We start from the raw sequence: 24,828 nt of genomic DNA, 5'->3' as shown, positions 1-24,828 counted from the left end.
TGTGTGTGTGTGTGTGTGTGGTATAGCACACATTCCCAGAGACGTGTATATCAACACCTTCAGGGCCACTGCTGGCCAAATGGGTGTCCTGAGCAGGATTGTATTGTTGTTCCCCCCTTCCTCAAATATGATGATGAAAAAAACACCTATAGGGTGAAAAAAGAACTTTAATCAAATAAAAAAGTAAATGAATAAATTGTATTATTTACAAATCATAATTGTAGCTCTCGACATTTACCTATGGCTATAACTTTATTATGACTCTAATTTATTTTATAGTCTCAAGCATTCAGAAATTATGCAAAAGGAAATTAAGCAGTTTTACTATGATAAAGGCATGGTTTATTTTTGTAAGGGTTGTGATATGCACGTTTTTTTTTGTTGTTGAAGAAATTATAAAGGCTGTGTCATCTATATCAAAAAGGTGGCCAAAAATGAAAGATTAAGTGAATATTTGAATGAAATGTTTGGTCAGTAGCCTAAACAAGGATTTGATCATCCTGTAAGTGTAACAGCAGCAATTACATGGCATTTGTAATAATGTATACATAAATTTTTTATTTTGTATTTGCCTACATTTTGTATTGTAACAGTGTTATATTAACCAATTGTTACTGCCTCATTATTTTTTTATATAATGCATTTTAAGTCATTTTACAGGCTATTGATGGCTTAGGTCTGTTTTTATAGCAACAACAACAACAACAAAATATTACAGTATATAAATACTTTGTAAATTATTATTTGAAGTAACAAAACCATGGTTAATTTGCAGTTACCATGGCTACAAAAAAAATATTTGTTGTGCTATTGTTAAAACCATGGGTAATTTTCGTAAGGAAACCTAAAAAAAAAGAAAAACTTTCACAGTTATGTTCCTGAAAGTGATAAACAGGCCTAATTTTTACCTAAATTTATACTTTATTTTAATATATATTAAAAATGTATAAGGTGTGCATTGTAGCTGACACCTAAATGACAACATTATTGAGCTTTAAATCTGCGTTTGAGCCCATGTGAAAGAGTAGCATAATTTACATATGATTTACAGATTATTTTAATAAATATCAAACATTTAATTCATTTGTGCATTATAGCTGACACGTACATGAACAATTACAGTTGTTTTATGACTATAAGTCATTCCCATCAAATGCTACTGACGTTAGAAAAGTGTATACCAATATCGCATGTAACTTTAGAGACGGTCCCTAAAGAGACTCGTCCAACGTCCAACGTCAAGCCAACTTTATCTCCAACTTTTAACTTTATCTGTTTTTTTTTTTTTTACTTTTAGTTTTCTTTTCTCTTCGCTGGATTGGATTCATCCATCAATTATAAACATTCAGCCGCAAACATGCGAGCGGTCGCGAGCGCGGATGGGAGAATGGAGCTAGTTTTTTTTTTTTTTTTTGGAGCAACTGGGACATTGGCCTAGGCAGATTGAGTCCGTTCGGGAGTTCGTAGCGGGATCGCGAATCATTTGAGTCAGTTATGGGGATCGCGAATCATTTGTGTCAGTTTGGGAGTTCAGAGCGGGATCGCGAATCATTTGAGTCAGTTCGGGAGTTCGGAGCGGGTTCGCGAATCATTTGAGTCAGTTTGGGGATCGCAAATCATTTGAATCAGTTCGGGAGTTCGGAGCGTCTTCGCGGATCATTTGAATCAATTCGAGAGTTCGGAGCGGGTTCGCGAATCATTTGAGTCAGTTCGGGAGTTCGGAGCGGGATCGTAAATCATTTGAATCAGTTCGGGAGTTCGTAGCTGGTTCGAAAATCATTTGAGTCAGTTCGGGAGTTCAAAGTGGGTTCGCAAATCATTTGAGTCAGTTTGGGGATCGCAAATAATTTGAATCAGTTCGGGAGTTCGGAGCGGGATCGCGAATCATTTGAGTCAGTTTGAGAGTTCGGAGCGCGATCACGAATCATTTGAGTCAGTTTGGGAGTTCGGAGCGGGTTCGCGAATCATTTGAGTCAGTTTGGGAGTTCAGAGCGGTATTGTAAATTTTCTAATTGGCCATAACCTTAATCCGCCCCTGTAACAAGGTAATGTTCATTTCATTTTTATATGTTTATATTATTTTACTGTCATCTCACACATATTATTATATAATAAGATATTTCTTATAATATAATTAACATCAAACAAACAATATCATTCTTTTTCTCAGTGATTAAAAGATTAAAAAAGAGAAAAAAAAAAGAAAAATGATTGGCACAACCATATTTTAGGTGGCGATATCCAGTAAATGATCACTGAATAAAGGGTGAAGAAAGAAGCAGCATGGTGTGCTTTTTCTTAGCTTCGGTTTCCATGGTGACTCGTGTTAACCTGTTTTTAGACAGGGTTGATTTTAATCAACCAAGAGTTCAGAGTATATGTTATGATAAGTTAACCTTGCTTTCTTGAATATTCTGTTATATTAGATTCAATTTTATTGTCATTGGATATGTGAGGTACAAGGCAATTCAGAGGGCAGAATACAGTAATGAAACAGCTAGGGAAAAAGCTGTTACTGAGTCTGCTGGATCTGCTGGAGGTGTTTGCGGTCCAGGACATGTCCTCCGAGATAGTGGTTCCCAGGAACTTGAAGCTGGAGACACATTCAACAACTATCCTGTTAACCTGGATAGACTCATACATGCTTTCTTTCTTCTTCCTGAAGTCCACAATGAGTCTTACTGGTGTTAAGGAGCAGGTTGTTGTCAGCACACCATGCAGCCAGGTGCTGTACCTCTTCCCTGTAGACAGTCTCATCCTTGTCTCTGAGGAGGCCAATCATTGTGGTGTCATCAGCAAACTTAATGATGGAGTTTGATCCATGCAAAGGCTTACAGTCGTGAGTGTAGAGGGAGTACAGGAATGGGCTCAGCACAGAGCCCTGTGGTACGCCGGTGTTGAGTGTGATGGTGGTGGAGCAGGTCTGGCCTGACCGAACATGCTGAGTCCTGTTGGTCAGAAAGTCCATAATCCAGCTGCAGAGGGTGGTGTTAATGTCCAGGTCTCCAAGTTTTGTCGTCAGATTGGAGAGAATGACAGTATTAAATGCTGAGCTAAAGTCAACAAACAACATCCGTACATATGCGTCCTATGTGCTCCTATTGCTACATTAATATACACCCCCGGGGTGTATTCCAGAAAGCACAATTAACTAACCATCTGTTAAACCCTGAGCTCTCAGTTGATTAACCTCAAACTTTGCTTACCTGAGGTATGTGATTCCAAACATTTGTCCAGGAGTTAGTTCATTCAACACAGAAGGTTCTCAAGACATTCTCAACAGAGAGACGAATGGACGAGTCACTATGGAAACGTGCATGCTTCTTTCTTCTTCTTTTGTTCAATCAATGGATATTTTGTAAATTTACTACCATAATTATATTAAACTTAATTTTTGATTAGTAATTTGTATTGCTAATAATTAATTTGGACAACTTTAAAGGTGATTTTCTCAGTATTTAAATTTTTTGACTCCCTTAGATTACATTTTTCAAATAGTTGTATCCCTGCCAAATATTGTCTGATCCTGATATCCTAATATTTATACAGCTTTCAGATGATAAAAAATGTAAAATTACACTTAAGGCTGGTTTTGTGGTCCAGGGTCACATAAGATAAAAAAGGGTCAGTTATTCTGGAACAGGATGGTCTTTTTGATCCATCTCTCTTTTCTTTTTATTTGTGGACAGTGGAGGGCGTTATAGTCCACATTTATTGTTTTCAATTTGATTTATTATTTTACAGGGTTGTTCAGTATAGGCTATATATTAATAAACACATTTCATCAAAAGAAAATGATTCAATTGTCGTTTTCTGTCATAAACGACAGCAAAAATACACCAAAAAAAATATAAAAGTAAACAGATTCTGAATTCTTTTGTGTGTTAATTATGATGCCTGTCAATGTTTATGTAGGTCTAGATTTTCTTTTTTTATGTTTATAATGTTTCCCCCAAATAGTCAAAAGGAGAACAAAAAAGGTAACAATGTAGGCTATGGACCAGTGGTTCTCAAACCTGACCTGGAGTACCCCCAGTCCCCAATCTCCCTCATCTATCACACCTGATTCAACTCATCATCTCATTAGTGGAGACTGCAAGACTTAAACTGGGTGTGTCAGATATAGGGAGACATACATATGTGCAGTGCTGGGGGTACTTCATGGAGAGGTTTGAGAACCACTGCTTTAGACCAATGGACAGACCGTGAAACACAAAAGGCATCAAGGGTCATATATTAACAGATACTTGAAGGATATTTATTAAAAATATATTAATAATAAAACATATATGCTAAATTTTTTCACTAATTAAACTTTCCATAATTTGTTATTAATATTTTATCTCAGATCATTGGACTTTTCATTAAGAATCAAGAGTTGTTTGCTGTGACCAGTGAGCAGGGAATATGACATTAGTTGTGATGTAATTTTGAAGCTTAAAGTAGAAAAAAACTTGTGCTAATATTTCTGGGGATTCAAGACACTGTATGCAAGGATGAGCAATCGTAATAGGTGAATTATTATAGCGAGTTGTCTCTTTTACTTAGAATTAGGCAATGAGATATCAATGAAAAATGATTTCATATTCATTAAATTGTATATTATTATAATCATGCTATGCTATTATAGTTAATTCTAACTTTCACTTTTTTATTGGAATGAAGAATTGCGAAACGTGCTGGACAGAGCGATAATTAAAAATAATTTGCAATCATTTGAACACACACATATACACACAAACAAAGAAAAAAACGTAGTATTCAAACAATTACATGCTGGTTACTTGTGTATCGTCATCTACAATTAAAAACGATTCACGAGGGATAATTATTTGACAATCACTTGCATGCATCACACTGAACTCGGGAATTAAAGACCTACGTCACGTTTTACGTCATCCCTCACATAAAGTCGAATTTCAGCTGATCTACAGTCAGCGTCTACGTCAAAGCTCGTCTTTCAAAAGTGGGAAACCGGCTGATCCTGGGTCAGATTTTAAAATAAAATACGCAGAAATACTTAGCACTTCACACAACTCTCAGCCTATGCAAATTGTTGTTGATAACATCGTGGCGTATGTATTTTTATAGGAGATAGAATTTCATAAAATTTAAAGTATTCGTTTTTTAAATATTAATAGTCCAATAGCTTACTGTCTTGTTAGTTTTATATTATTTTATATTGTTACGATATAAACATCAAATGCACGTCATATTTGTATCACTTGTATTGCAGTGTTGCGCTGGCAGAACAAAGCAGCCAATTACTTTTATGATATAAAAAAATATTATGTTTTTGCGTTCTCCTTCAAAGCGTTAGCTGAGCTCCAGAAGGACAGGAAATGCCTGCACAGGAGGAGGAAATGTCTCTGACCAATGGAGCCCGAGCGCACCTCCCTCACGCCCCGAATGACAAGCGCGCAGACCTATTAATGACCCCGCGCGCGCACGCCGCCTGTTATTGGCAGATATGAGGCCAATGCTGTGGTGCTGAGAGCAGTGCGTCGTGCATGCAGGAGAAGGACGGAGAGGAGCGTTTCTCTGAGGGAGAAGTTTGATGGAGGTGCTGAAGATGGCGGATGGAGACAGCGGGAGCGAGCGCGGGGGCCTCCAAAACGTCCAGCGGGAGCAGGAGACCCAGGAGCTGGCGTCCAAGCGCCTGGACATCCAGAACAAGCGCTTCTACTTGGACGTCAAGCAAAACGCGAAGGGCCGCTTCATTAAGATAGCGGAGGTGGGCGCCGGGGGCTCCAAGAGCCGCCTGACTCTTTCCATGTCCGTGGCGGCCGAGTTCCGCGACTATCTCGGGGATTTCATCGAGCATTACGCCCAGCTGGGGCCGAGCAGCCCGGAGCAGATTGCGCAGTCGTCCGGCGGCGATGACGGCGTCCCGCGGCGGGCTCTGAAGAGCGAGTACTTGGTGCGTGAGAACCGCAAATACTACCTCGACTTGAAGGAGAACCAGCGCGGAAGGTTCCTGCGCATCCGCCAGACCCTCAACCGAGGTCCCGGCTTCGGCGTCGGGGGAGGGGGCGGTCCCGGAGGCAGCGTGCAGGCCGGCCAAACCATCGCGCTGCCGGCGCAGGGCTTGATCGAGTTCCGAGACGCTCTGGCAAAGCTCATCGACGACTACGGCGGGGAGGACGAGGAGCTCAGCGGGGGGCCCGGGGCCGCGGTGGCCTACGGCGAGCTCCCAGAGGGCACATCCATCATGGTGGACTCCAAGAGGTTCTTTTTCGACGTCGGCTCCAACAAGTACGGCGTGTTCCTGAGGGTCAGCGAGGTCAAGCCCAGTTACAGGAACTCCATCACAATCCCCTTCAAGGCCTGGGGGAAGTTCGGAGGAGCCTTCAGCCGCTACGCCGAGGAGATGAAGGAGATCCAGGAGAAGCACCAGGATAAGGTGAACGAGAGGAGAGAAGAGTCCGAGGGCGAGGACGTGGACGACGACTGACCCCAGGAGATGTGTGGAACAAGTGCATGAACTGAACTCAAAATAGCCTACTAAAATATTCATCCGAGAGAAAAATAGATCTGTGAAGTTTCAATGTGGTGAGGTTTTGGGTGGGGGGGGGGGGGGTCGTCTATTATTGAAGCCATGGGGCCAAGGATGTCTCGTGGGTTTTGATTTATTTCTGATGCTGCCCTGTCCTGTGAAACCAGCTGGTTTAATTCTCTTGGTTAGCAATTAAACCTTTGTTACATCAGCGCTAAGGCTGCTGAATTATGATAAAACCAGGCTATAAGGGTGCATACTGTCCAACATATTTTTAGAGGAGATACATTTATATATATACAGTATAGATATAACCGTCACTGGCCATGGTGTGTTTCCTATAGACGCAGCATGAGTCTTTCTAAACCTACATCAGAAGTTGTGTTCTCAGATGATTTTTTCCCCTTTTATAGACCGATGTTCCCTAAGTTATTATTTTAGGCTTTTTTTTTGTTCTCGCATCAACATGAGTTTTATTTGGCCAACTTGATTGAGCGTCGAAATATTTTAAATTAAGATTTGGAGCAGCTTGACCCCTGATTTTGTGTTTGTGTGTCTCCGCTGCTCATGGCGAGACTTTTTAAAGTCATAATCTGACTTCTTTACAGGCATAATTGATGGAAATGATTGCTTTATGGTGTTCTATCTTGACACTATGGACCGGTGGGATATTTTGGTTTTGGGGTCAACATACAGAAAGCTTAGTTTTTTCAGACTTGGGTCCAAGTGCCCTCTGAATATTTAAGGATAGATCGCTTAAATCAACAGACATGTGATGTGATATTAGTTAATATAATAAGAAACGAGCTAAATGGGCGAGTGTATTTTCACCCCATCCCCTTTTGCGTTGTCTTTAACTTTAATGTGAGATTGTTCTTTATCAGAGAATACGTAAACAAACCAGCATATTTTTGAATACACAAAGTAAAAAATTATATATAAATGAAAGAATTATTTAAGCTCAAGAAGCTAATTTTGTAAAAAAGATAAATTAGCTGGGATTGGAAGACTGTCCAGTGTATTTTTTTTGTGGAAGACTAGAACGTATATGAGATTAGCCTTGCGAAAAACGTCACCCTCCCAAGCTCCTCCCACATCCTTTTTGAGTTTACAGCATGCACTCCGTTATGTTACGTTCTTTCTACGCGATTAATATCAAAAGTCTTTTCGGTGGTCTCCATTTCTGTGCATGCCCGTCTCTCATTTGCCTTTTTATTTAACTTATTGCTTTCTCTTGCGTAGTATCTGCAGCTATATTAATGCAATATTTTTTGTTTAGCCTTTCACCAAAAATGTTACTAAATTAACCAAGTAGACCAGTAGGTTATGATGGAGAAAGATTGTTAACTTTAAACACATTTCATCCATGCACTTTACTAAAAACACAAAATCCGATACGCTTGCATCCACGGCGAAGAATTTAAGATTTTTTTTAATTTTTTTGGGTGCAACAGTGATTTGTAAAGCCTCCTTTGACCTGTTTTGTGTTAAATGGCAGCTGTTGAAGTCGTGTGTTCTGCTGTGATCTTTCCTAAAATGCAAGACAGACGAATTGCATCCTCTGTCATGAAATATTTTCACACATTCTTATCTGTTGGCTGCAGAATTGTTAACGGATGCCAGTCTCTGGACTCGTTTTCTGTACTTCCACGATTGCAGCAGCTGTTTAGCTGACTTAGCAGGCCTGTTATTTAATGCTAGAAGCATGAAGAGGGTGAACATTCCTGCCCTGGCGGCCGTGGATTCAGCTGTGCCATTTGCTCTATAGTGTGGCGAGGCACAAGGGCCCGATTGTTGAGCCGATTGCATGCTCCTGCAAATGTTATTACATCAGCAGACTGCATTCGCTACACGTGACGGTGGGCCGTAGAAGCCGTCATTTGGTATTGTAACGTGTAGCATACAGCGTTTTCTGCGTTACCTTAAAACTAAAACAGGCCTTTGATTTGGCATCCGTGCCTGAACGGCAATAGAAAGCGTGACACAGCAGCTGTTGGCAGGACATTCTTGCGTTTCCCCTCCTTCCTCAGCTGCTGTTTCGGGTTGCTCCTCTAAACTGAGCATTTGTAGACGGGAGGCATCAATTGGGACTCGACGGGGCTGAGTTGGCTTTACAACACGACTCGCTGTTCAAGCTCGCTTTAGGAAGGAGACCTGTCATGTGTTTAGCACTTTGTGGTTACGCTGACGCGTCTAAATCAGCAGCATTTGTAGATCACGTGTGCATTCATTTAGATTGTATAACCCATCAGTACTATTAGTGAATGTGTCATGTTGAAGAACTCAAAAAGCCATTTCAAAGCCGTTTTCTTCACTTTGAAGGGGTATAGATGCATTAAAACACTCTAGGCTGTTAAATTTCAAAGTGGAGTTTAATATATCGCAGCACTTTTTTTTTTTTTCGTTTAACCTGTCCATTTAAAATATGAAATTGGGCACAAATCTCTTGCAGAACACCAGAAATGTATTTTCTTTCGACTGAACTTGGCTGTGTTTATTTCAGATGTATTAAATATATATATATATATAAATATATTTGTGAGAATATGTGCTGTAAAAGTTTTGGTTTCCGCCTTAATGTCATTTAAAAAAAACCACGTCAGGGACAGGAAGCAATACTCATCCAGAAGTTAATTTCCTGTCGGGCTCGTCGCCCACTCTCACAATCGGCCGATTTGTCTTCCTGTTTTCTGAGGTTGGGATTTGTGCAGTTCTGTGGGGCATCCGCACACTTTTCGAATGAACAATACCTCTGTACAACTGTATGAAAGGTTGGGAAACTTCTGATTGAATGTTCTGTTATTCCAGGTTACTCACCCGAGCTCTTAACAGCATCCATGTGTCAACCACGCTTTACCTGAACATACGCACAAGAGCAGCAATTCATAGAACAATCTTTATCGAAAGGTAGCTATTTTTTCCAGTATCTTATATGTTCAGCAGAGATTTTAACATCTGAATGCCCTCGTCTGGTTTAAACTCAGGTTCTTGGCATTCTCAGTATATATATATATATTTGCTCGATTAATTTTCTATCTGTTACTTGATACTGAAGTTACGGAGCGAGTTCATGTTTACTGCAGGACACTGTCAAGAGCTCAGGTCTCAGATACTCAAAGTATCTTCACCCATCCCATCAAAGCCCTGTCCCATAGACTGCCTCTATCAGAGCGGGCAGCCCTCCATTTTCCCCATGGTTAAACCTTTTTTTTTTTTTCTTTGGAGATTTACAAGTCTATATTTAGAAGATGCTATGTTTGTTTGTAACAGAAATAAAGGAAATTATAAATGATGGAAAGCAAACTGCTGGCCTGGCGGTGTTTTGATTATGTACATCGGTTGTGTTCACCAGTTTAAGTGTTGATTTTTAGTATTTATAGATTTTATTTGTATTTTGTTTTTATATTTTTAGTTTTAATTAAAAATTTTAGTAAGTGTATTATGTGAGTTTATTTTTAAAAATGATTATTGATCACTTTAAGTATTACTATATAGGTTGAATTTATTTTAGTTTTTATTTATTAATTACATAGGCATCATTTTAGATTTTTTTTTATGTAATATTTGTAGTTTTATTTCAGCTTTGTCAAAATATTTTTAATGGTTTAGTTAACAATAATAACCATTTAGTCTACATAATATAAAAATCAAACCTATTTTTTTTTAAAGTAAATCATTAATTAAAAAAAATTGTCTTCTAATAATAAACTTTATTCAAGATTTAATGACTTGTTTCAGAGTCACGCCACTCTGAAATGACTCCTAATTATTTTTCAGCTGCTCCTCTACAAACTCCTCCTTTCTGGTATGTAAGGTCCACTTTTCATGATATCAGTTGCTCATTTTTTTAAATAAATATTAAACTCTAAAATGGATTTCCATTTAAGGGACTAAAATAGGTTGCAAACACTATTCCAATTCTAAAAATCAAGTCATTTAAGTTTGTGCTTATTTTATGCAATTCATTTTTTTTAAAGGAAAAAAAAAAGCTTTATTTCTGAAATGACTTTCCTTGATTAATGGCCACACAGACTTTGGGTTAATATTCGCACATTAGCATGAACTATAGATAATTAGTTAGTTAATTCAGTAATTAACTGCAATGTGATGCCAGTTAATTGAATAATAAAAGTTACTGCAATAAAGCAATTAACTAGATTGTGGGTTACATTCATGCTTTTGAAAGTTAAATTGACCTTCAGTCACCAAAACCATTCTTTTTTTAAAGTTAAATATCTTTTTCATTTTATTTATTTTTTGTTAGTATGTCACATAATCTACACAACTGTTCAAACTTTTGGTGTAGCAACTCTCAAAAATAGAGTAAAAACCGTAATAATGTGAAATAATATTACCATTACCAACACTTTTCTACTTGAATATATTTTAAAATGTAATTTATTTCTGTGATGTAAAGCTGAATTTTCAGCATCGTTACTCAATCTGCTGATTTACTGCTCAAGGCACATTTCTTATTACTATCAATGTTGAAAACAGATGTGCTGCATATTATGTAGAAACAGTGATCTGTTCTTGCTCCAGATTCTTCAAAAGAATAGCAAACAAATGACACCGACAGATGTCCTTCCTTAATAAAAGTATTAAAACTGACCCCATATTTTTGAACGTTAAGTAAAAGCCTGACTTACATAACCTAAAAAGTGCGTGTGTAAGACATGCTGTAATGGTGATGTAAAAATTCCAGTGTGTCAGTATGTAATATACGGACATTGCTGCATCTCCAGCCACACAGATGCCTGCGGCCCATTTGGTGAACGTCATTGGCACGACAGTTATTCGTACAGGAGCTCACAGGAATGCAAGTCATCCCGTTTAAAGACTGGAGCGGATGCCAGGTAGGAATATGCTCTGTGTCCTGGCTGACCCTTAGAAAGTGCCCCGGCCTCACCCGTGGAATTAGACAGGGTGGCCCTGCAGACCAGGACGCGACGCAATGCTGAGGTCTCGGTCAGATCAGGCCCGGATTACTCCTGCTGTGATCACATGAGCATTCATTGGTTACGAAGAGTCGGCACTGTCTCTAAGCATTAAATGTGGACCAGATTTGGACACAAAACTGGACGGTCCGTCATCATTCTGATTTAGGTCATGGAGGGTGGGGTCACATGATATCATGAGCAAAAAGCCGTAATGTTGAAATGCTTGGGCTTAGGTTTTTCTCTGAATTAATGAAATGCAGATATGTCACGTTGGTCAGACTTCATGATGGTGCATCATTTTAAATGTCTTGTTCAAGATTATGAATGGGTTTGACTTATGATTAAGTTTATTATTCAAATGTATAATTATATACATTATATATGTGTGTGTGTATAAAATGAACCATTTTAATTTCATTGCTGATTGCAATCAAGGAAAACCTTAAAAAATATTTCTTTAAATAAAGTCAACATTAACTGAATATATATATATATATATATATATATATATATATATATATATATATATATGTGCATGCTTTTTTATAGCAAGTAATAAAAATGTGTTTTTAAATTGTTTTGGATTGTTAATAGTGGCAGCTAGCTAAAAATTATTTTTTGCTTTATTTTATTTAAGTTTTTCAATTTCAAGTAATGATTTTTTTTTAAAATTCTTTATTTTTAGTTAGTGACTATGAACCTGCTGCACATAATGCTGTTGACTTCACTTTGAGATGATGTCCTTGGAGAGCAGCACACACCGTTTGACTCGGTAAATGAACTGCTGCCTCTGGCAACCAGCTCGAGTTCCCCGGTGAGAAATGAACACACGAGCAGATGAGAGGACAGTGTAAAGAGGAGGAGGGAGGGGGCGTTACGTGATGGGGATTCTGTGTTCGCAGGAAGAAACCCTGATCCCAGCATGCTGCTGGGCTGGCAGGCTATATTTAGCTGGTGTTGCCATGTGCCTGGAATGCGAGACATACATTCTGCAGCGTGCGCATGTGAGCATGCAAAGGGCCTGGGGGAGGAAGAGAAGAGTCCCTGAAAAAAAAAATGATTACACTTTTCACATAATTTTAAATTAATGCCTCTCATATGGAAGGAGCCATATTATGGATTTCAATCCTTTGAAAATTTTAATGCTAAATAAAATTGCACATATGCACTCTTGTTTTTATGCAGAGAGCACAGAATGACCTGAAATATCTTTTAGGACACTCTGTTTTTTTGTATGCATGGGTTCAGCTCGTGCAGTTCAATGCAGCCACTGTGTGAAAAGGGAATCAGGTTGCTGCAGTGGGACCTGTAATAGAACAATTCAGTATTTCTCCAGGAACTTACAATGGAGGGCGGTTTGTGGGAGGAATCCTTTGACATTTAGGATAACACCCTGTTTGGCATGTGATTTAAAACTTTGTTCATGAAACTTCAGAACCTTTTGATGCAATCACCTGAGCCATAAATAGCAGTTGACAAGTTGATTGTTTTTAAAGGCATAGTTCACCCCAAAATAAAAAATACCTGATCATTTATTCACCCTCAGTTTATCCAAGATGTAGATGCGTTTGTTTCTTTATCAGAATAGATTTGAAAATGTATTATTACATCGCTTGCTCACCAGTGGATCCTCTGCAGAGTGAATGGGTGCCGTCAGAATGAGAGTCCAAACAGCTGATAAAAACATCACAATGATCCACAAATAATCCACACTACTCCAGTCCATCAGTAAATAGACTGGAGTGGTGTGGATTATTGTGATGTTTTTATCAGCTGTTTGGACTTTCATTCTGATGGCACCCATTCACTCTGCAGAGGATCCACTGGCGAACAAGTGATGCAATGCTACATATATCCAAATATGTTCCCATGATGAAACAAACTCGTCTACATCTTGGAAAAACTGAGGGTGAATAAATGTTCAGGTATTTTGTATTTTTGGGTGAACTATTCCTTTAATAAAATGTAATGAATCTCACGTGTCAAGCAGTCCATATGAAACATCTGCAGCACTGGTGTCTATCATTCATGGCTTTGATTTTAAATCAGCAATCATGTATCTGTTTAGGGACATGTGCAACCAACTGGGAAAAACCTTTGCTATTAAGAGCCCAGCAAATGCCATCTGGTGGCTCCCTCACAAAGAGCAGTCACTGCTGAAGTACAGCCACTGTCTGTATCAGAAGACAATACACTTATATATGTTCATGTAATATCATCCTCCATATTTGTATTCATTTAGATGGTACTCAAAGGTTCTTTAAAGATGGTATATGATAGTAATATAGCATAGTACTTTTTGTTAGTATCTTTCATGTTGGATATCTTCATTGTGTGAACTAAAAACTGTAAATAATGATATAATCAGTAACTCATGCAACTAATTAAAATGATTTAACCGATTACATTTACTTATTTATTTTTTCTTGGTAAAATAAAATATTGTTGAAATTCTTCTTATTAATTTTATTGTGAACAGGTAAAGCTGTAGGGCTGCATATGACATAATATATGAAAAAAGTAACCTATATATTATTTCATATAATGACATCTTGACGTTTTATGTACTCTATTTAAAAGACTTACAAATCGTCTGATATCAAGAATTTAAAGATCATTGTCATATTATGAACCGAGAGGAAAACTAGGCTAAGGCTTGTATTTCGATGAACTGTCTGTATGCAGTAAAATGTTTTTTTACCACATGGAGGCGCTCATGTCTAGTTTTCTAATTCTGTATCAAGACCAGAGAGAGTACAGCATGTCAAGAAATGAAAATTATTAATTTAATATTAACTTAATTTTACAATGTATTCAAATCTATTACTTTACAAAAATAATAATAATATCAATTGCAAATCAAAAACAAATATTTTTTTATGCATTCTATTATTATCACAGTTAAAAAATGAATTTGTTTTAAGGAATGATACCATTTAAAAATCTAATATGGGTTTATATTTACGTTTAATTTTGTCAACTCTCTTTGTCTGAGTTGCAAGATGTCAGGTCCAGTGTTGGGAAGGTTACTTTGGAAATGTAACTCAACACTGATTACTGTCAGACTTTCAGAATCCTTCTTCACTTGAATTGAGATTATACTAATTTAATTGTAAAGTAAAACCACCTCAAAATACGACTTTAGCAGCTCTTTTTACTTTGCAATCTTTTGAGGTTAATTATAATAATAATAATAAAACCGTCAAGGAATGAGCATGTGTCCTAATCTGGGTCCTCAATTCCTGAAACATTTGTGTCTCATATTTTAAATATGTATATGTGTCAAAATATTTACTTATGGACTTACCCCGGACCTAAACAGACGTTTGGAACGTCCCCTGTTTGCTGGGTATAGGGAGAGCAGAGGTGAAAGTAAAACATCATTATTAAAGAAAATGTTGTAGACAGAGATATATTTCTGCTGTGGCAAGTAACTCAGAAGAGTGGTCTAACAATACTAGGTGGTATTTTGTAGAAATGTAGAAAGACTTCAGTATAATTTCACTTTGAACATAAAATGCACATTGTTACTTTCAACCCCATCGTTTGGGACGAAAGTAACACAACAATTTAAGCTAGATTTTTTTTCTGTTAGTCTTATTTTTCTTAAGTATACCTGATTGTGACCTTGTTAATATGTAACTGCAAACATATTTTGTCCCTCTCAAAAACATCTGGATAAAACCAGACCTCTGTCTGTCTTTCTGAACCTCACTCAGACATATTCTTTTGGTATAATATGACATAAACATTTGTAAGAAATTACGCAAGACACAGAAATTCACAGTATAGCATGCACTGGAACAAAATAAATACTTTTTGTCACTGTAACTCCGGACATTTAAACTTTATTTAATTTTATACAGAAAAAATCTGAAAATTTAAACTTTAGGATGTTTTAAAGCACTAAATAACCTGTAGATTGATCTTTACACTTGAAACAAGAAAAACAACACCACTCATTAAAAAAATTACAGCTTCAATAATTTACTTTTTGTACTCGAAAACAGTTTTACTGACCTAACTTCGGGAAACGATGAGGAAATCATGTGATAGTTCTCAGCTCCATCAGGGATTGCATTCTGAATATCTGTTATAGCTGGGAATGCAAATGCAGAAAGAGGCTCGGAGAAAATTGCTTTGTTGTCAACTGCGTAAGTGTTTGGAAGTCAAAAAAACACTGGACAAACCAGCTTGACCCCTGTGTACTGTGTTAAAAATCTGAGTACAATCTTACTGTCAAATTAACCCAAATTAGATTTGATATGATACAATCAAAAATCAGGTAGTATGAGTAAATCTTTAACTAATTTGGTGTTCTCAGTCAAAAATGACTGGCCTTTTAAAAACTGCTTGTGAATCTCTCATTCCGCAATATTATAACCAGATCTTGGATTCGAGATTCTTGTTTGTTTTCTTTCAATTACTTCAGATATGAGCATCTGTCAGATGCATAAATGTAAATGTCACCCTCCTAAGAGAGTAGTTGAGAACCTCAAAATGCATTAAGAATATTATTTTAACCATAGAATTTGCCATCAAATTGACCCATAAACATAAAAAGTCACTAAATATGAAAAAAACAAAAAACATAGGTTAACCAGTATTTCTGACAATCTGGGTCAAACTGACCAGCAACATAACATTATGGTTAAGGTGGTCCTTCCAGCTCTAACCATCTCGACCAGCTATCAAACCACCAGAAGCCAGTTTCAGTTGCATAAAAGTTTGCTAATTGTACCTTCGATCACATTCTCCAAGAAGAAGCTGAGCAGCGAATCTTCACAAATCTTGCCAGGAGAGATTTCTTTGATGTGCTTCAGTCTTTCCACAGCAATGATGATGTTCACCACTTGTCTCATGCTGTGAGGATGCGAAGACATCTCCAGTTTGAAGTCCTCTTGTATGTCGCATTGGCATCTCTGGAGAAAAATAAATATGTTTTAGAAGACTTGATATTGATCTGCCATATCCATGAGTATATTTAACAGCAACTCACCATGCCGAGAAAATCTGGGCAGTCCATTTCATCAGAGTCAGCACTGTCAGAGTCTGTCTCGAATGCTCTGTTTAGGAAACAAACAAAATGCATCATTAGAGTAGATTCAAAGCTAGTTAAAGAAATATAAATATTCTGCTTCAATTACAGATTTGACTTTATACACATCATCTAGTCAAGAACTATTTAATAATGCATTCATAAAAATAATATAAATAAACAAGTGATACTTGAACAAGAAAACTATTTTTATATTTATTTATTTATTTATTAAATTCAAGACAGCATGACAACATTTTATTATAGTATTAGCATGTTTGAATGATTAGGGATGCAATAAAAAAAAAATGTATGATTAATTTTGATAATGAATGATTAATTTTTGATCTTGGTATTTCTGAATATTTCTTAAGGTCTTGACTACTCAAATTTTATATGGCTTGTCATAATGCAAGGATGCCATTAAACAGCTTATTACAGGCTTTTCAAAATAATAATAAAACAAAGTATTAAACAAAAATGTAGAAGGTTAAATACAAGAATATGAGCCTTTTGTTTTGTTCAGCAACAATTGTAATTATGCAGTTGGTTTTTTGTGGTCACCGCTTTTGCAATACTGTGATGTAACTAAAGTTTTCAAAAAGTATCCGAATTTGCAACAGTTTTGAACTACACATGGGATTAACATAAGAAAACAATTATTTATGAAATTGAAAACATAGTGAGTTAAATATTACCCATGTGACAACTAGCCCCGGTCACAACTGACACCAATCTGTGCAGAAAAAACTTCTACACACTTATTAAGATTTACTTGTACTTGAAAGAAATTTAAGACTTACAATACCTGCAGTGTTATTTTGTTGAGTGATCCCTGAAAAGACAGAGACTTACTCAAGCCCCACTGCAAGAACCAGATAACAGCCCATAAAATCACATCACATCAGCAGTGGCCAAGAAACCTCGGACTCAATGAATTAATTTTCTATCATGCAGACTTCAGGTAGTGAGTGTGGGTCAGACCACCTCCAACATCATCACACCGAGCACAGGAGTCCCACAAGGGTGTGTTTTGAGCCCGCTTCTCTACTCGCTCTACGCATAGGTTACTGAGGATTTTTAGGTCAGCTTACATCTGTGATCTCTAACTGGGTTCATTTGCTGGCTTCTATGGCTGAAGTACGCTGTGTTTTCCCACCTGGGGTGTTGTAATACTAATGGGTAATTTAATCAGTGGGCTGATTCACACAGACCAAAACAAAAACAAAACACAAAAGGCACATTTCAATGTAGAATAACTAGCTGTAGCATTGTTTTTTTTGGAAAAAGAAGTATGTTAACTTGCTTCCTAAATATCGGCAAACATATTATGCTATTTTTATGTTTTAGAACATTCAAAAATATAACATACAGCACCTTTAATATTATATTATATATTTTTTTCTTCATTTTTAGTCATTTAAACACTGCCTTAAAGGTCCCATGACATGGATTATTTCCTTTTCTTTAAATGCTTTTTAATGTTTCCTTAGGTGTATTTATATTGTTAGTTTGATTTTTACATTTAAAATTTAGAAATAAAAAGCATTTTTAGATCCTGATATTAGCCCTCTGGCTTGAATGCTCTGTTTGAAGGGGCGTGTTTGCTGCGAGACTCCCGAGTAAACCACAACTGTTGTGATTGGCTGACATCTTTGCATTCGAAATGCATATTACATGTGAAACCCCTCTCAAATATATATATATATATATATATATATATATATATATATATATATATATATATATATATATATATATATATATATATTTTACTATTACAGCTGTCGAGATTAACGAATCGTGGAAGTGTTGATTATATATTTATTTTTTCGATCTTTTCCCCATCACATGAAAGGCTGCAGTGATGAGCATTGAGTAGACAGAGTCTGTTTATCACGTGAATGCAGTGATCTCGTCATAATTGCAACACGTTTTCTCTCACAAAATGCTTTCACCACAGCTAACAGCAAACACATGAATACAGTAAGAGCTCCGTTCATTGTAACGGCAGTTTGGGCAAGTGTGCAGATATACTCGCGATGTGTAACAGCTCCGGAAAAAAAGCGAGCCTTCTTTGATCGCTCTCTGTAGTTAAATCACAATTTAAATAACAGATTTGTTTCATGCTACTAAGAGAAACAACGTGAAGTTGATCGTTTAGTCACTGGCTTGATTCACTGATGCATAAACAGTATTAAACGATTTAGAAAGAAAGTCTGTGTGAACTTGAATGATTAGCTACACATCAGAAATCACTGATCACAGATCAGGCATTAATGAACACTGTTACTCACTGTTTGTGCCGGTGCTGTCGAATCCATATCATAAAAGTCTGTTTGTAACGCCTGTGCTGACATTGCGACTGAATTATATGTAAATATTTGGGCGGGCAAAGCAGAGAAAGGGGAGGTAACAAATCTCGTTACAACGTCACAACGAGGAGATTCAGCCCGTTTGAGTTTCCATTTTCCTTAAAGGCAGAGAAAGATAGAAAAATCTCAGTTTACACCGATTCAAATTTCTAGAAACTTGGGGAGCATATACAGGCCAGGGGAACTCATATTAATGTTAAAAACCTCAGAAAGTGAAATTTTCATGTCATAGGACCTTTAATAATTGCCTGTTTAAATGAAACTATGACAAAGAAATATTATTATAGCATAAGTGCTGAATTACTTTGCTGATTCAGACTTTAAGAAACCTCACCTAATGAACTTTTTTTAAAAACAGGTCACGAATCAAACGTTCTGGATGAATTAATGACCTCTTGTGACGAGAAAGTTTGAGAATGTCCACAATTGGGTTATTATGAAAACAAATGCTTCAGCAGAGAGGGTTTTTGGGGTCTAGTTATGCAATCCCCATTCACTCGCTTTAAAATAAATTCCCTCTTTTAAAAAACATTGGGGCTACAATTGTCCAGCAGAATTTCTGCGTTTATGAAACTTCCTCATATAGCTTCTGCAAAATGCTGGTATAACATGCCACTTTACATTATGAGAACACATGACATGAAAGCCAGTTCATAAGAACAGCTGAGGTTGCATTAGCGAGCAAGTGATGCAATGCTACATTTATCCAAATCTGTTCCCATGATGAAACAAACTCATCTACATCTTGGAAAAACTGAGGGTGAATAAATGTTCAGGTATTTTGTATTTTTTGGTGAACTATTCCTTTAATCAAATGTAATGAATCTCACGTGTCAAGCAGTCCATATGAAAAATCTGCAGCACTGGTGTCTATCATTCATGGCTTTGATTTTAAATCAGCAATCATGTATCTGTTTAGGGACATGTGCAACCAACTGGGAAAAACCTTTGCTATTAAGAGCCCAGCAAATGCCATCTGGTGGCTCCCTCACAAAGAGCAGTCACTGCTGAAGTACAGCCACTGTCTGTATCAGAAGACAATACACTTATATATATATTCATGTAATATCATCCTCCATACTTGTATTCATTTAGATGGTACTCAAAGGTTCTTTAAAAACGGTATAGTAATATACCATAAAGTATCTTTCATGTTGGATATCTTCATTGTGTGAATTAAAAATTAATTTAAAAAAGTAACCTATATATTATTTCATATAATGGCATGTTTACATTTTATGTACTCTATTTAAAAGACTTACAAATCGTCTGATATCAAGAATTTAAAGATCATTGGCACAATATGAACCGAGAGGAAAACTAGGCTAAGGCTTGTGTTTCTCATGTATTTCAATGAACTATCTGTATGCAGTAAAATGTTTTTTTTTTTTTTTTTTTACCACATAGAGGCGCTCATGTCTAGTTTTCTAATTCTGTATCAAGACCAGAGAGAGTACAGCAGAGGGCGCTGTGACCTGTATATATATATATATATATATATATATATATATATATATATATATATATATATATATATATATATATATATATATATATAAAGAGTTATTTTACCAAGCATAAATTTGAATTATACATTTGTAAAGTTTCAGTATATTTCCCAACCTCGTATTTCTTAATAAATTGTCAATGTTTAATATGCCATTTAATCGATTATTTGGGGGCGATTCAGCTAACGTAACATGCAATGTAAATGACATTCCATAACAAAGAATAAGTGTTCTGTTAATTGGGTTTATCCAACCAGTGCATTAAAATGTATAAATGCAGTTGATTTATGCTGTTAAGAGCTAAGCACAAGATTTAACTTTTTCCCTTTTGTGCACATGTGACTTATTTGTTAGTGCACTTTGGTATTCTGTTATAATTATATGATAGTCTTAAGTAAAATACAACTTTTCAGTGCAGAATCTTGTTCGAAAGAAGCACAGTGAAGAAGTCGTTGTTTTAATTAACTACACAACACCAAGTAACATCCATGTCTTGTTTATTCAAAAATACAAATCAGTGCAGTGTAAAACAATTCTCATTTTAAAATAAATTATAATATATATCAAACATTATGGCAGCAGATTCCAAGAGTTTTTGAGTAGGTTAAGGGTTCCACAAAAGTCCCAGAGACGTTGGAAAATAATAATAATAATAACAATAACAATAATAATAATAATAATAATAAATATAGAGCTCTCACCCTTTGGGCTTGAGCCCTAGAAATAAATAAAGCTGTTCAAAATGAATTTACCAATCCCAACACATTTAGAGCATAGAAAAAGACAACAACAACAACAACAAAAACAACAAAAACTGATCAATACATCAGTACATCAGCTCAGGCATTTTTGCAACCCTGAATAAATCCAGACTATAAACTGTACTTGGTACATACTCTCTGAAAATGTGTTTCTGGATCAAGTCCGGATTAGTTTTTGATCCTCAAGTGTGAAGTCTAGGATTCGTTCAGTTGGCCTCTGGTACATTTCCACCTTCTCCCAGTCGTCAAAAGCGGTGGTAATAAACCATCCAGGAAATTTAACAGATTCAAAAGTGTTGTAAGCTGTACCCGTCTCTTTCCTGAAGAAGAGGAGGCTGTCGTTTCCATTCGGGTCATCAGTTTTAATGGTGTTCAGAGGGCCTTTGACCTCCTAAAACAATAAGAAAAATGTTTAAATCCTCATTTTAGGATGTGGAAAACATTTTTTTAGGGAAGTTTAATGTGTTTGTGCTGCACAAACCTTCAAGATCAGAGCGGGGGAAGAACCGTCTGACTGGGTACAAGCAAGGTAGAGGTTGCTGTTGGAAATTTCCAGACACACAGGCTGGGCGTCTTTTGGTGTTGCACTCGAGATGTACGTTGACATACTGAACTGAACTGAAAGAAACATAAAATGTGTAGGGGGAACCGTCAAAAGGACATTTCAGAAGTCATGCATTAAGATGCAAAAGCTTGTGTTTTAAAGATTTACCTTTGTATTGCATTGTTCCAGCACTCAGCGTCACAGCCTTCAAATGAAGAGGATCGCTTTGTTTGTTGCTCTGTACCAGAGTCTTTTTGTATTTATCACAAACGGTGCACTGCAAGGTCTGCCTGGTCTTATTGTAAGTGGGTGCTACATTAACCATACGCTCTGTGGAAATAGAAAGAACATCAATTACAAAAAGAACAAATGCGTAAATGTTTGGAAGTCAAAAAAACACTGGACAAACCAGCTTGACCCCTGTGTACTGTGTTAAAAATCTGAGTACAATCTTACTGTCAAATTAACCCAAATTAGATTTGACATGATACAATCAAAAATCAGGTAGTATGAGTAAATCTTTACCTAATTTGGTGTTCTCAGTCAAAAATGACTGGCCTTTTAAAAACTGCTTGTGAATCTCTCATTCCGCAATATTATAACCAGATCTTGGATTTGAAATTCTTGTTTGTTTTCTTTCAATTACTTCAGATATGAGCATCTGTCAGATGCATAAATGTAAATGTCACCCTCCTAAGAGAGTAGTTGAGAACCTCAAAATGCATAAAGAATATTATTTTAACCATAGAATTTGCCATCAAATTGACCCATAAACATAAAAAGTCACAATATATATATAAAAAAAAATAGGTTAACCAGTATTTCTGACAATCTGGGTCAAACTGACAAGCAACATAACATTATGGTTAAGGTGGTCCTTCCAGCTCTAACCATCTTGACCAGCTATCAAACCACCAGAAGCCAGTTTCAGTTGCATAAAAGTTTGCTAATGGTACCTTCGATCACATTCTCCAAGAAGAAGCTGAGCAGCGCATCTTCACAAATCTTGCCAGGAGCGATTTCTTTGATGTGCTTCAGTCTTTCCACAGCAATGATGATGTTCACCACTTGTCTCATGCTGTGAGGATGCGAAGACATCTCCAGTTTGAAGTCCTCTTGTATGTCGCATTGGCATGGCATCGTTCTAACATAAAGCATAAAACTAAACAGTGAGAAAATGAAATGACTTTCAATTAAGATACATGTGAAAGTGCATTACGTTGCATACCTGTCGTTTAGTTCAGTTCCCTCTTAGAGTCACTGAGCTGGTTAAATCGTTGTTTCTCTTGTGAGAGTGTTTGGCTGAATGAGTTGTGACAGTGGAAGTGAGCTTTTATACAGAGCAGCGGGATTTTCCCCTTAGAGAATAGCGTAACAAAGGAAGACAAGTCAAGATTTCATCATAACCATAAACAGGTTTTTAAAGTAATCCTTTAAAGTGTAAATAAACTATCAGTTTCTTCTGTTCGCTATGACTCTAAGATAATTTTTTTAATTGAAAAAATAATAATGCTAATCATACATAGATTCAACCCTTTGATGACAATGAATCTGTTCTCACTTACTTAAAAGTCAGTTTGAAGTGTTTTGACTGTCCTAAAGTACAGTCAGATATTGTAAAAGCAAAAAAATTTTTTTTTGAATATTTCTACTAAAATGTTATATGGCATGTCATAATGCAAAGTTGCCATTAAACATCTTATTACAGGCGTTTCAAAATAATAATGAAACAAAGTATTAAACAAAAATGTAAGAGGTTAAATACAATGATATGAGCCTATTGTTTTGCTCAGCAACAATTGTAATTACACAGTTGCTTTTTTTGTGGTCACTTGTTTTCCTGTCTGCTTTCGAAATACTATGATTCACCAGTAGTATCCTAATTTGCAACAGTTTTGAACTACACATGAGATTAACAGAAGAAAACAATTATTTATGAAACTGAAAACATAATAAGTTAAATATAACCCATGTGACAACTAGCCCTGGTCACAACTGACACCAATCTGTGGCAAAATTAGCAAAAACTTGTTCGCACTTATTGAGATCTACTTGCACTTGAAAGAAATTTAAGACTTACTTTAGACGTGATACCTGAAAAGGGAGTACAGGAGTCCCACAAGGATGTGTTTTGGGCCCGCTGCTCTACTTGTTCTACACATATGACTGTGTGTCCACTCGCACCTCCGCTTCTGTCATCAAGTTTGCGGATGATGCAGTGGTGATGGTGATTTCCAACAACACTGAGGCTGCCTACCTGGATGAGGTACAGAGTCTGACATCATGGTGCCAAACAAACTGTTTCTTTCTGGATCTCAACAAAACCAAGGCGCTGGTTGTGGACTTCAGGAAGAGGCAGCATCGGATCCACACCCCACTCATCATTAACGAGACCCCGGTGGAGAGAGTTAGCAGCTTCAGATACCTTGGTGTACTCATCTCCGAGGACCTGACCTGGACTAACCACATTCAAGTTCAAGTTAAAAAAGCCAGACAATGACTGTACCATCTGATTGAGGCTATAGAAAACATATTGACTCAGTGCATGTCATTGTGGTATGGAAACAGCTCTGCAAAGAGTAGTGCACTCTAATGAGTGCATCTCCAGATCTGATCTCCCAAAGACATGCACCCCAGGAAATCTAGGGATGTGAAGGTCCTCAGACTCCACCCACACTGAAAACCCATTGGTTAATCTGATGGGATAAAACGGAGAGGCTCAGTAGGAATTTCTTCCCTCGCGCTATCAGACTACTAAACATGAACATTAAACACACTGCACTTTAGAGACCCTGGTAGTGTAGGGCTACCCTATAACTCTCTGCACACTGCACTTTTTTTAAGACATCCTAACTCTGCATCTCATCTGCACTGCATATTGTTTACATCTCTGCGCATCATCTGTGTAGCAGTTTCTTTGTAGCATTTCTACACAGCAGTGGTGTAGTAGTAGCTTAATATATTGTATGTATTTAATTATCTTTTTATTATTTCTGTATATTTCATTATTTGTATTTAATTCTTCTTTTTTTCCGGATATTTCATTATTTGTATTAAATGTTCTTTTTTTCCTTTTTTTTTTTTTGCACAGTCTAAAAGAGTATACCAGACCTATATTTCACTGCTTGTTGTATGTCATATAACTTGTACGTGACAAATAAAATCT

At 36.7% G+C, this 24,828-nt stretch overlaps 3 protein-coding genes across 3 annotated transcripts; 1 reads left to right on the top strand and 2 right to left on the bottom strand.

Annotated features, from left to right (window-relative positions):
• The first annotated feature begins 5,428 nt into the window (after positions 1-5,428).
• On the top strand, positions 5,429-9,799 carry LOC128020780 (transcriptional activator protein Pur-beta). The gene has a single exon (XM_052607445.1). It carries the CDS (start codon positions 5,558-5,560, stop codon positions 6,452-6,454), a length of 897 nt encoding a protein of 298 aa, XP_052463405.1. The 5' UTR covers positions 5,429-5,557; the 3' UTR covers positions 6,455-9,799.
• Positions 9,800-16,084: 6,285 nt separating this feature from the next.
• Positions 16,085-18,919, bottom strand: LOC128020779 (interleukin-1 beta-like). The gene is made up of 3 exons (XM_052607444.1): positions 18,772-18,919; positions 16,436-16,502; positions 16,085-16,358 (listed from the first exon to the last, which is right to left on the bottom strand). The coding sequence occupies exons 1-3, from the start codon at positions 18,801-18,803 to the stop codon at positions 16,149-16,151; spliced, it is 309 nt and encodes a 102-aa protein (XP_052463404.1). The 5' UTR covers positions 18,804-18,919; the 3' UTR covers positions 16,085-16,148.
• A 1,918-nt stretch (positions 18,920-20,837) lies between these two features.
• LOC128020778 (interleukin-1 beta-like) lies at positions 20,838-23,038 on the bottom strand. Its single transcript, XM_052607443.1, has 5 exons — positions 22,891-23,038; positions 22,619-22,806; positions 21,831-21,992; positions 21,600-21,736; positions 20,838-21,509 (listed from the first exon to the last, which is right to left on the bottom strand). Exons 2-5 carry the CDS (start codon positions 22,800-22,802, stop codon positions 21,276-21,278), a joined length of 717 nt encoding a protein of 238 aa, XP_052463403.1. The 5' UTR covers positions 22,803-22,806; positions 22,891-23,038; the 3' UTR covers positions 20,838-21,275.
• Positions 23,039-24,828: the final 1,790 nt, after the last annotated feature.

The sequence above is a fragment of the Carassius gibelio genome, chromosome A10, assembly GCF_023724105.1.
Source record: "Carassius gibelio isolate Cgi1373 ecotype wild population from Czech Republic chromosome A10, carGib1.2-hapl.c, whole genome shotgun sequence".
In the NCBI taxonomy this organism is placed as follows: domain Eukaryota; kingdom Metazoa; phylum Chordata; class Actinopteri; order Cypriniformes; family Cyprinidae; genus Carassius; species Carassius gibelio.
This window is presented reverse-complemented; position numbering and strand designations above follow the sequence as displayed.

What these genes read in the sequence shown, in the direction of transcription:
- LOC128020780 (XM_052607445.1), top strand. Translation starts at nt 5,558, where the DNA reads ATGGAGGTGCTGAAGATGGCGGATGGAGACAGCGGGAGCGAGCGCGGG.
- LOC128020779 (XM_052607444.1), bottom strand. Translation starts at nt 18,803, where the DNA reads ATGATATGGATTCGACAGCACCGGCACAAACA. An exon ending in CGACAGCACCGGCACAAACA is followed by an intron (nt 16,503 to 18,771) that starts GTGAGTAACAGT and finishes TTTCCTAAACAG; the next exon opens with AGCATTCGAGACAGACTCTG. An exon ending in GCCCAGATTTTCTCGGCATG is followed by an intron (nt 16,359 to 16,435) that starts GTGAGTTGCTGT and finishes ATTTTTCTCCAG; the next exon opens with AGATGCCAATGCGACATACA.
- LOC128020778 (XM_052607443.1), bottom strand. Translation starts at nt 22,802, where the DNA reads ATGCCATGCCAATGCGACATACAAGAGGACTTCAAACTGGAGATGTCT. An exon ending in CTTGGAGAATGTGATCGAAG is followed by an intron (nt 21,993 to 22,618) that starts GTACCATTAGCA and finishes CTATTTCCACAG; the next exon opens with AGCGTATGGTTAATGTAGCA. An exon ending in TGGAACAATGCAATACAAAG is followed by an intron (nt 21,737 to 21,830) that starts GTAAATCTTTAA and finishes TGTTTCTTTCAG; the next exon opens with TTCAGTTCAGTATGTCAACG.